The 12,481-nt window shown below is 43.3% G+C and overlaps 1 protein-coding gene across 9 annotated transcripts in view; it reads right to left on the bottom strand.

Annotated features, from left to right (window-relative positions):
- The window catches only part of HHAT (hedgehog acyltransferase), a 226,444-nt gene that overhangs the window by 110,145 nt on the left and 103,818 nt on the right, over positions 1-12,481 (bottom strand). For all 9 annotated transcript variants that reach the window (XR_007243560.1, XR_007243571.1, XM_048485244.1 and 6 more), the window contains one exon: positions 6,383-6,418. Coding sequence is in view for 7 of the 9 variants with exons in the window: in XM_048485244.1 (XP_048341201.1) it covers positions 6,383-6,418 (36 nt within the window). In the remaining 2 variants the exon portion in view is untranslated. The remainder of the gene's footprint in view (positions 1-6,382; positions 6,419-12,481) is intronic.

Here is a 12,481-nt window from a genome sequence, read left to right as displayed (position 1 = left end):
CACTACGCCCACAAAGCACTGGGTGTACGGGGCAGACCTCACCCACGCCACCCTCCTCCTAGTAGGTCTCCTTGCCTCCCTTCCCCTGTCTGACTTGAGAGTTCACACCCTCCCCCTCTCTCTCCCTTGTTGCTTCACAGGGAGAGGAGTTTCCAGGGCTTTGTCTTTCCCCTGTAGCCAAACAGGGAGAGGTGTTTACAGCTTGTGTGAACGACTCCCACCCTGTTACTGCACAGGGTGGAGACCAGCTTGAACCGGGGTCTAGGTTCTCAGAGGGGGTCTGGGCTTCAGGGTCCTCTTCCCTCCTTCTCACTTCCCACCATTGAGCTGTATCTTTCCCTTGTCTCTTCACACCACAACCCACATTGCCTGCTGCTGCGGCAGCTCCAGACTCGCCCTTTCCCACTTCCCACTCGCCCTTTCCCACTTCCTTTTGCCCTCTCATTCCTCGTCCTAGCTGCTTCTCCAGCCCATCTTCTACAGCCACCTCAGCTGTGGGTGGGTGGGCCCTGCCTGGTCTGAGCTGCTTCTTCAGCCCATCTTCTACAGCTGCCTGAGCTGTGGGCTTGCTGGGTCTAAGCCTCCTCTTTTCCCTGCCTTCCCCTTTGAACAAGGCTCCTCTGCAGCCTTCCCATCTCCCACAGTGCCAGCTGGTGTGGGACTCAGTGGGGTAAGTCTGGGCGCTGCAGCCGAGCCCAGACACTAGCCACAAAATGGCTGCCTCAGGAGGTGGAGGCAGACACAAAATAGCTGTTGTGTTTTACCTTAAGTCATACAGTGAAGATCCTTGTGTCAAAATGGGACCTGCTGCCAAAATGATGCTGTTAAAATTTTGCACAGTAATCAAATGTCCTGTAGCTAATCAGAAGCCCGGCTGGGCAAAACAACTTTCTTTAAAAACTTGGTGGGCACCTTGCTGGGAACCCTTGATTTAGGCTAGCAACCTCTTCCACATAATGGATAAATTGTGCTGAAGAGCAAACAAACATGAAATAGAAGCCAAAGCCTTCCTCTGCTGTTGCTCTCAACACTGGTATCCAGAGGTTTGCTGCCTATGGGGTCACCATAGTGAAACCCCTTTTTAACTAAACCCCCTTTAAAACCATCAATTTATGTGGCCATCATTACATCCCGTGGCAGTGAGTTCCACAAAGTAAGTATCTATTGAATAAAAAAGTATTTCCATGTGTCCATCCTAAATAAACTTTCTCTACCCCAACTGGTTGGTCTGGTCCACTCAGGACAATCCAATTGCAAATGATTGCAATAGTACAATATCTGAAGAAGTATGGATGCAGCTCTGGTTTTGGAACTGAAACTCTCTTGGTTAGTAAAGGGTAAAGGTAGTTCCCTGTGCAAGCACCAGGTCATTACTGACCCATTGGGTCCTTCACATCACAACATTTACTATGACTATGGGGGTGGTTTGGCATTCCGTTCCCCTGCCATCTACACTTTATCCCCAACAAGCTGGGTACTCATTTTACTGGCCTTGGAAGGATGGAAGGCTAAGTCAACCTTGAAATGGCTACCTGAAACCAACTTCTGTCAGGACTGAACATGAATCGTGAGCAGAGCTTGTACTTCATTACTGCAGCTTAGCACTCTGGGTCAAGGAGTTCCTTCTGCCATTGGTTACCTTGATGTTATTTACACAAGCATCACACCAGGTAAAGATCCTGTGTTTATCTGATTCCTCCAATAAGTTGTTACTTTAAAATATGAGTGATTATAATGGTGAGTAGATTATGTAAACAGATTGATATGTTTGTAGAAAGTAAGGATTTGTAAAGGAAAGGCAAGAATCACATAACACACACGTCTGATAAATATTTTCCATGAGTTTTTTTTTTCAAATCGAACAAATCAGTAACTGGTTTTGGTTGTGGAAAAGGCTTTTGACAGAATTTTGTAATAGAGGTTTTTTAATCATTAAAGTTTTATTATTGTCTTATAAAAAGGACTTTAAACATGACTATTCTAATAAATAATTGCCTAAGGGTTGCAATGAGTCAATGACTCACTTCCAGTCAATAGCACGCAGGACTTGAAGTGACTGGAAGTGAGTCCCTCACATTCCAACCGCCTTCCCTGCACCTGAGGACTCTCCACCCTCCACAGGCAAGGTTGGCCAGTGGAGCAGTTGTGCTTTGCCATCCACTGCCCTGCCGAGCCCACCCTTGGCCTTTACATCCCCCTGTTCCACCCCCCAAAGATGAGCAGGGTCAGCTGGGAAGCAGTACCTTGCCACCCTCTGCCGTGTCCAGCCCACCACCATCCTCATTCTTCCATTCATCCTCTCTCACCCCCCACAGGCAAGCCAGGCTGGTGGGGCAGCAGCACCTTTCCGCACACTGCCCTGCTGAATCCACCACCAGTCTCTCCATCCTCCTGTCCACCCTCTCCCACCCCTCCAACAAGCCAGTTCCCGGCCTTTTCTCCCCTCCCCCCAAAAAACCAACTAGGGAGACCTACCTGTCCTTCCTCCACCCCATGGCCCCCAAGCAGCTTGTTCAGCTGCTGCCACTTCTACCTGCCCGCCCAGTACCCCCCACCCTCACCCTGTCTAGAACCTGCTGTATTCTTTACTACAGTGGGCTATACTGCAAGTTTATAAACATAACCCTGTAACAGAGTGCCTATCAATAGATACATTATATTATACAAAATTTTGTATAATGTAAACTTTATTCATTTTTGTATATGGCTATTTTAAAGTACTTGAAATAAATAAATTTATTCTATTAAAAAAATAGATACATTGTAGAAGGTACCAAATATGGATGTTCACTCTCCCTACTGATTTTTATTTTATGCCTAAAATTGGTGGCTCTTGAAATCATTGTTGAATATTTATTGATCTTTTTTCATAATTGATAATACATATAGAAGCTGCCTAGCTATTTCATTATTGATATCTTCTTTATGGATACTTCATTAGGAAGCCTGATTGAAAGGCAGAGTATTTTAAGAAATCAATAAAGAATTTGGAGATGGCACCTCCAGCAACCCTTGAAAAGAATAACTGTCATGTAAAAGCAGCAAACAGCAGAATCTCAAGGAGGCCAGCAGGAGCCTGGCTCAAGTCAACTGATGATCATACCAAAGGGTCATGTCCAGTGGAAGGAGGCTAATTCACCAAGGGCTAGAAAAAGCAGCCTGAGAAAATACTGTGAAGAGGGAATCTGAGAGAGATAAGTCAAGAAGAGGCTGAGCTCCTTGCCAGATGTTTTATAGGAGTTACGCATGTAAACAAAGGTTAGTGGGTGCAATATCCCTGCTTCCATTACTGAGGCCAAGCTTGCTGTTCCAATACCCCATAGATATTCTATCTTGTGCCACCCTGGCTGCAAAATATACTTATTAAACAATACAAATCATGGCCATACATATGTGCACCAGACCTTAGTAAAACCTACAGAAGATTGACATATCATAAAAGCAATTTCATAGCCCAGTTTTCTTAAATTCAAATCATGTCTGGGCACTTTAGCTGTACTTCATTCCAGATTATTACAGTAGTAATCCCCAATTTTGTACCCACGGCACCTACCAATACATTTCCTGGCACCTTCTTTAACAACACATCTGTTCCCAAAAGCAAAGAGTCAATCCTGGCTCTTCCACCTCATTTGAGAAGGAAGTGATTTCAAAAGAATGCTGAAACATCAAGTTTGTTTTTGCAGGAAGAACTCATTCAGAAACTGCTGCTTCATCATAGGAAGATGCTTGCATTGCAACCTTCCAACATTTTATAATTGGCCCCAGCAACCTCTTGGCAGCCATTCTGTGATGCTTCCCATTCCCTGTTCTCCAAATTCCCTAAGTGCTTGTAAACTCAACACAATTAGGGATTCTTGATCTACAGTATTCCAGAGAGGTAGAAGTTTGAATTAATAAACAAATCATTTCACATAATTCCAAGAACTCATTTCTGGTTCTTGTTGATTTTTCCCCCCCAGGTATGCTTGCTTATGAATCTCTTAAGCAGTCGTCGTGCTGTCATCATAGGCTGGTTTCACAGCACACAGAATAAATAAAGTAGGTTCTCTTTCTGATGAAAGTATATTTTCACAAATCTCATTCTTATGCATGTCTGGTATTAATAATACAAAGGGCAAGACATTTCTCTACCTAAAATATATATTTTCCCATTAGCAGAAAAGAGACTAAATGCCCTCTACAGCTGTCAAGCTAGGAGATCACATAATCATTGCTAAAAACAGCAGAGTAACAGGCTGAGATATATTTTTCAGGTACCTGTCACTTCCTTTTTTATGACAATGTTAATTTGAACATTTCATGCTTTCTAATATTCTGTAGTTCTCAAAATTAAATTAAAAAACATTCCAAAATCCTATTACATTTTTTTTCTTTATCATCATTTATCATTCCCAAATTGGACAGCATTTGTAAATTATTTTCTTCTTTCTTTCTTTAAAATTAACGTCACATTAAAAGAACAGCTTTCTGCATTTTATCTACCTTTTCTCCTATGGAAAAGATTTCAGCAGAAAGTAATTATTTTCAACACTACGTAATAAATAAATAAATAAATCTTGCCATGACGGTCAGATTAGAGACTCTGAAATTTAATTTGCAATCTGGTGTAGTCAATGTTTTAGGACTTCATTGGCCACTGCATAAAATGGAAATCACCATGTACAGTTGGGCACTGTGAATTACATGTGGCCTCTATTTTATAAAGACTTTGCCAAATCAGAAATGCACACACACTGCAGATGTTTTAAACCAGAAGAGGACCCCCAAGCCAATATTCTCTCTTTTATAATCATAAAACAAGCCATTATAGGTACTACAATAAAAATAGAATATTTTCTAGTACCAATAAGAGAGCAGCAGTGGCGTAGTGATTAAGAGCACGTGCACTCGAATCTGGAGGAACCAAGTTAGATTCCCCGCTCTGCTGCTTGAGCTATGGAGGCTTATCTGGGGAATTCAGATTAGCCTGTGCATTCCAACACACGCCAACTGGGTGACCTTGGGCTAGTCACAGTTCTTCTGAGCTCTCTCATCCCCACCTACCTCACAGGGTGTTTGTTGTGGAGAGAAAAGGGAAAGGAGATTGTCAGCCCCTTTAAGTTTCCTTGCAGGAGAGAAAGGGGGGATATAAATCCAACTCTTCTTCTTCTTCTAACTGAACTTGTTAACTTAAGCCATTGGTTTCAATAGAGTAGTGCGACTCTCCTTAGGATGGCGCTGTAAGGCCTTCTCTGAATGTTCATTACCACAGGTTGGAAACATTTTCTATAAAATCATTCCACACACCTCCTTTACTCCTATTGTTTTGGAGGTTTTCCCCCCTTTGTCTCTTCAGTTGCATTTAATCTGAATGCACTACTACTGAAAACATATTATCCCTGATGATGCTGAGATGTCTTCCATGATCCAGAAGAACAACCCTCCCCCTTTTGTGCAGGTGCTCTAACATTACTACACAGTTACATTTTGAAGAAGCAATTCAAAAATTTCTCACCCTCCCTTTCCACTATGGAGAACTATGAACCCAAAATGGAAGCCAAAACAACTTCTGGAGAAAGTGCAATTACTGGAAAGTATGGAAACATTCCCCCACCCCCACACCCCCACACACAAAGAACTACATGTTTTGGCCCAACTTTTAATGTGCAGTAATACTCAATTGTTACTGCAGCAGTCCCCAATAACATGCAACAATTACTCTTCGTATTCTTTTCAATTGCCTCCATGACTCAGCATTCTATTGTTAATGCAATTGTCCTGCTGCTTCAAAATCACTCTTTGCCCTAAGGTTACATCGCCAATTCAGTATGAAACTGACAAAGTTGACCCAGTCATACATGCTGCTTTGTATCTCTGCTTGAATGTTAACATCACATGCGAAATTGACAAAGCTGATCCAATCAACTCTGCTACTTTGTATCTTTGCCTCAACATTACATTGCTAGTTCTATATAACAAAAAGAAAATTTTAAAACATACATTTTGAAAATGGAGGAAAGGGGAGGAAAAATGGCTCAAGGGGAGGTTGAGCAACTACAAGGGGGCATGGATATGGGCCAAGTGTTTGTTGGGGTGGAGAAATAAAGATAGTTTCAACATGATTGCATGCCCAAGGGAAACTGGCTTGGAAACAGACTGAAAATAAACCATTGTGGTTAAAGTATTCAGGAAAACAATGGAGGAAAAATGAAGGAAAATATTTCCAGAATCAAATGGAGGTAAAAACTTACAGAATTAAAAGAGAGAAAAAAAAACATAGCCATTGGCAGTAAGATGTGTTGTAAATGATGTGTGGAAAAGAACTGAGTTAGGAGAAGAATCCTGAAGCAAATCAGATGTACCACAGAATCCAATGATAAATAATAAAGCATTGACTTACCTGATAAGAAACTTATGCAGCCCAACATCAAAACTTCTGCAAAAAAGAAAGTTAAAAAAATCTCAATATGTATGCATACGAGACAAGAAAACATAATCAAATGCTTTTATGGTTATTACTTATCAAAAAAAGAAAATATTGATTAATAGAATACGAAAGCCATGAAAGCAAGAAAGGAATACTTCCAGATCAAGATATTCCCAGTTACCCCTCTCATTCTCCCTTGCTAATTCCTCCAACTTATGTGGAGTCTGCCTGCCTAGTGTAGCAGCTGAATGTTATTTTATTCTGTTTTATGCCTTGCCTTATTTTTAATGCTTTATTTATATTGGCAATAGCCAGTGGTGGGATTCAAATAATTTAACAAGCGGTTGTTTACAAGAGGCATTTTAACAACCGGTTCTGCCGAAGTGGTGCGAACCTGCTGAATCTCACCACTGTTAATAGCTTCATGGTGCAGAGAGGTAAAACAGAGTTTCACTTTCCTGTAATTGCTGCTCACTGAGGTCTTCGATGCTGACTCACACTGGGGTTGTGCCTGCTTGCAGGCCTGCCAATCGGAAGATTTTTCCTAGCTCCATGCTAGGGAGGGGACATTCCTCACATCCGGCTCAAAAACGTGAGAGGTTTTTCCCTCCCAGAGTCCCGTGTACCAAATGAGGGCACCCCCTTCACCCTCAGTTCCTGCTTTATGGGCAGAGCCCTCAGTGTTAACAGGTAGCATAAGAGGTAAGGGGCAGGAGGGAAGGTATGTGTGTCTGCCCTGAAGACCTCAATGAACACCAGTTACAGGTAAGTACAACTCTGTTTTCAATGCCAGCCTTCAGGTACAGTCCCACACTGGGAGTTTAGCAAGCTGACTTACTTGGAGATGGGGAGATGCTCTCATTGAAACTGTGCTTGTAGAACTGCTCTGCCTACTTTTCCATTTTTCCCTGATTGTCTGTCCATGGCATAGTGTTTCATGAAGGTGTCCTCTGTTGCTCAGGTCATCACTCTGCATATGTTGCTCAAAGGAACTCTGATGGAATGCAGCTGATAAGCCCTGTGTTCTGGTTGAGTATACTTTTACCTTGAGTGGACACTCGGCCCTTGCAGACTTATATCACTTGTTAACAACTGATACCACCCACCAGGCAACAGACTGGGCTGATGCTGCCTTGCCCTTCACTTTGGCTGGGACAGAATCCAAGTGGAGCACCAGCTTTTCCCAATGGAAGAATTGCTACCCACCAAAAATATTCTGGACTGGAGGTCTTCTGACCCAGATCATCCAAATGCCTGCTGTCCTTATCGGATAGGGTTGAATGGCAACATGACCTGGGTTGGAGTTCCTCAGTGACTACAGAAAAAAGTGGCTAAGAATTCCCCTATATCAGGTTTAATTCTGTAAAAACTCCCGATCTTCCGAGGCAAAGTGGTACTGAGGCTGGCTTTTGTCAAATCAGACCTGAAAGACCTGAGAGTCCTTCTAGTACCAGGAATGCCACTATCCCAGGTGCATCAGGATGCAGACAATTCAGTATCCTGTACTTAGTCTGTTATCAGCTACAGAGATATCCAGGTCCAATGCTGTGGCAATTCTCCAGCATGAAGCCTTAGATCTTCATTGCATGAGATTGGATTGGGTTTGCCCACTCTCTCATTTAGGGAGGTTTCAGAGTTCAGTTCAGGACTTGTAGTTGAGAGAACCTCACTCTCCTTGGATTCGGAATCCTTCTGTTCAGTAATATGCAATGGGTCTTCTTGGAACCCTGGATCCATCTAGGTATGTGACCATGTTGTTGCCTCTTAATACCTGGTACTCTTAGCTCTCATATTGTGGCAAATTATGATCTTGCCTGGCTTGTGTAAATAGTGCCTGGTTGACTGCGATAGGCTCTGTCTCAGTGTCAGAAAAGGCAGGTGATGGTGGTTCTGTGTGGTCAGAGAAAATCTTGGAAGGATCTTCCCCAATCAGGTTAGCAGGAACTTTAGGCAGGGTGGCCACTGATTTAGCCCCTTTAGTCTTGATTTTGTCCTTAGAGCAATATTTCTTGGTCTCAGGTTCTTCTGTGCTCTCTCCCTTCACTTAAGGTGCTTTTGGAACCAACAAGACTCTTGGAACAGATGTGTCCTTTGGAATGGGAGCTGTCATCAGAACAGGAGCTGCCCTTAGAATGGCAGAGGTCTTTGGAACAGGCGATGCCTTCAGATCTGGAACTGGAACCCTGGAATGGAAAAGGTTTTCTTTGCCTGAATGGGTAAGGTTTCCGAACACAGTGAGCAAGATACAGATGTTGCAGTGGTTGTCATACCTAAGGCTGACCTTGTAGAGGTGGCATGAGGGGTCTGGGAGCCTGGATGGTGGAATGTCGCCACTAGAGTTTTGTCCCAAAAGGCTGCCTTTAAACAAAAGGCCCTGTCAGTCTTTGCTTTTGCTGTAAATCTGGCAAATTTTGCAAGCATACGTGTTGTGGGTTTCCCCTAAGCAGAACAAGCAGGTTCACCCAAACATGTCACCTTCATACCAAAGTGGTGCACTTTTTGGAGAGAGTCTTGGAGGCCATAGCTCCAGAGTCAGAGTGGGGAAAAGCCCATGAAGAGGAGAAAATGGGAGTCTTATTGGGCAAGGAAAACATTCACAATGTGATTCTAGTATGAAAACAAGAGCTGAAGGGAAAAATTCTTCTCTCTGGTGGCAAAGAACTGCGGGTGGAGGGGGAGCCCTCATCCAGTACATGTCACTCTGGGACGGAGTGTGTTTTTGAACTGGATGGGAGGGGCATCCCCACCGTAGCTATGGAGCTACGGAAAATCTTCTGATTGACAAGCCTGCAAGCAGGTGTAGTCCCAATATGAGGCTGCAACTGAAGACCAAAACTGAAGCTGTAGTACTGCAGTCAAAGTTCTACTCACAACCTGAGTTCAATCTCAATGGAAATCAATTTCAGGTAACTGGTTCAAGGTTGTCACAGCCTTCCATCCTTCCAAGATCAGTAACTGAACTACCCAGCTTACTGCAAGTAAAGTGTAGAAAACTGGGGAAGGTAATGGCAAACCACACTGCAAGTAAAGTCTGCCTAGTAAATTTCATGATGTGACATCATCCCATGGATAAGCAATGATCTGCAGCTTGCACAGGGGACTACCTTTTTATTGGTAAGTCTTCTGTTGTTTTTTTACTGCATTGTTTTTCTATTGTAAGATCCTCTAGCAGGAATCTGGCATACAAATCTCCAGAACAATAATTAAATGTATCAGTGTGTAGTGGCAGACTTAGCCAACAAAATGCTTTATTGGGAAAAAATGTTTTGTTTTAAATGTTTAAAAAATAAAAAAATGATATAGTTTGGCAATGACTGGATACACAGAGATAACAAAGCTAATGCTCTAACTACTTACTGAAATTCTACTCCACATAGTTGTTTATTGAGGCCTTTAGGTTTCAAAGCAAGTTTCTGGCAGCATGGTGGTGGGAAGGGGGAAAAGGGAATTGACTAACTCTTGCATTAGGTCCCCTTGTGGATCCAAACTCTGGCTATGATCTGGTAACCCTTCACAACCAATTCTGGGGCTGCCCTCATAGAATCTTCCAGGGTTGGAGCAAATTGCCCCAACTGGAATGAGCAGATTACCCCTCCCAACTGGAAGTTGTCAGCTACAAGTGATGTAATAAAACTAAGCCGGGAACTTGTCCTTGAAATAAATGGTAACTAGAATGAACTTTGCACCTGGCAGAGATTACAGACTAGTTTAAAATGGAATATTCTTCCAAACAGTCATGCACTTGCAGTGGCATATTTACCCAGGGACAAGGGGTACCCTCTGTCCCCGGGTGCCACTAATCTGTTTATGTGGGGGGTGAGGGCGCCCCCTGCCACCGCCCCTTGCTCCCGGCTGGACTCCCAGTTGGCAGCCAGCAGTCCCTTCTGCTCTCCCCTCTGGGGAGGCCAGAAGCGACTGCCATCTCTCAGCCACTGAGAGCTGCTTTTATAAGCACTGAGGCTGGAGGCGGGGCTTTGGGAGACATGGCCATGCCCCCAGGGGTGATGTGGGGTGTGGCCCCACCCCTGAGACCCGCCCCCAGCCTCAGTGCTTATAAAAGCAGCTCTCAGTGGCTGAGAGATGGCAGTCACTTCTGGCCTCCCCAGAGGGCACAGGGAGGGCAGAAGGGACTGCTGGCTGGGAGCCCAGCTGGGGGGCAGCAGCCAGGCACCCTTGACCCTGTCCATGTCAATGACAACATGGGTGGGGGCAAGGGCGCCCGAGGACTTCCTGCTGCCTTGCCGTCTTCCTGGTCACGTGGCCATCTTCCTGGCCCCACCACACCCCCAGGCTCAGGGTGGCACCCAGAGAGTATTTGTCTCCAGGTGCCATTTGCCCCTGATACGCCTCTGCTCTCCACTGGACTTTAGTCCTACAAGATGGTCTTACATTTAGAACATATGTTAGAAGTTATTTCAAAGACCTGTCATTTCTGCTTTCACAGCCAAAGTGGCTGCCTCCACATTGGTATTCAATGTACAACCAAGTACAAATCTTCATATACAGAGAGCCTAGGGAAGTCTGGAATGCACTCATACAAAAGACTAAAGCTCAACTGGTAGCACTTGATGAAAAAGTCACACTGCCAAATAGTAAATAAAAGAAGATACAAAGCTTTCCCCCCTTCCTGAGATAGCAATAATGTTCACATCTGAAAGCCAAACATGTGCAAAACTGTGATTAGTTTCCATTTACAATACAACCTGTGGATCTGATGAGTCATCCCTTACCATGTTGCAGATGCCCTGAAGTTATTTTTCAATAGTTCAGTTCCATTGGCAGAATTATTTTATCACCATATGGTAAGCCTGGTTAAATAGTGTTATCTGGGTATCATGCACCAAGGTATTACTATATTATGTTTATTATAGGCTAGGTTCTTATGAAGTTAAAAAAAGTAGCTCAACTTCATCACATCAAATTACCAGGCTTCATACCAGCTGAGGCTCACACTCATTCAAAAAACATGTTCTCTAGAGAAATTTAGGTCAAAGAATAAAAGAATATACAGTGCTGCTGATGCAGCATTCGAATTGCACAAGAAAAAGATCTCGCTGGAGAGAATCTTTTCTAAGTAAAGGGAACGCTGAAAAAATGTATGTGACCAATTAGCACTGCAGGGTCCCCTATAAATCTGGTAATTAATAACCTGGTTTAAATCTTGAGAAAAAGAGCTTGCAATTCGGAGAGACTTTCACAACTGATTCCGCAACTACCTATGTCTATTCTCTGGCTCAGATCATACACTGCAACAAATCATGCCTCAGGAAATATAGAAACCATGGTTTTGAAAAAGGTTTGCAAAGTATAGTTGGTACTAATTATATTTTGGCATGATGACTGAGGTGACATTCATGGTCTTCATTCTGCTTCTGGGGGCCACTGCTCCTTAGAAATGGATACACTGTGCAGATGAAAAACAAAACCATACAAGTAGTTCTCTATCAAAGTTTGTCCTTCCACTATCTAGAAGTCAAACTGTGTTTTGGCATGATGTCTGATTTGAGCAAAATTCTTAAGCATCAGTCCTAAGACTCCCTGAGCTTACTTCAGCACCTGAGATCCAAGCTGAAGGTAAGGCTGAATGGTGGAGCTACTGGCTCCATTATACAGGATCCACCTTGTATGCAGAAGGTCACAGTTTCAATCCCCAGCATCTCAAGAGAAAAGAAACACTTTTTAGGTAATGTGAAAAATCTCCACCTGAGGTCCTGCTCTGGTTCGGTATTGACAGCTTCAAGTGTTCGACAACACAGGCAGAAAAATCAATGGTACAAGATGCCAGGGATGAGTCTTAGCAAAACCAAATCCCACTATTCCAGACTGAAGGTGGGAGTTACATGTTCAAATGTCACAATTCATTGCTTGATTGTTTTAACCCTAACCCATCTCATACCAAAGTCTCTAAGGATAGTTTTCCAAATAAGATCCACATGCAATCAAAATTAAAATATGAAGAAAAATATTAAAAACTGACATCAGTATGCAATCAAAGTCAATGACCATCATATAATACCAACAAAATAAAAAAAATATGCAGAACCTTTTTTGGGGGGAAGGGTGGTCTTCTGG

The sequence above is a fragment of the Sphaerodactylus townsendi genome, linkage group LG01, assembly GCF_021028975.2.
Source record: "Sphaerodactylus townsendi isolate TG3544 linkage group LG01, MPM_Stown_v2.3, whole genome shotgun sequence".
In the NCBI taxonomy this organism is placed as follows: domain Eukaryota; kingdom Metazoa; phylum Chordata; class Lepidosauria; order Squamata; family Sphaerodactylidae; genus Sphaerodactylus; species Sphaerodactylus townsendi.
The sequence above is the reverse complement of the archived record's forward strand: the minus strand, read 5'-3'. Positions and strand labels throughout refer to the sequence as shown.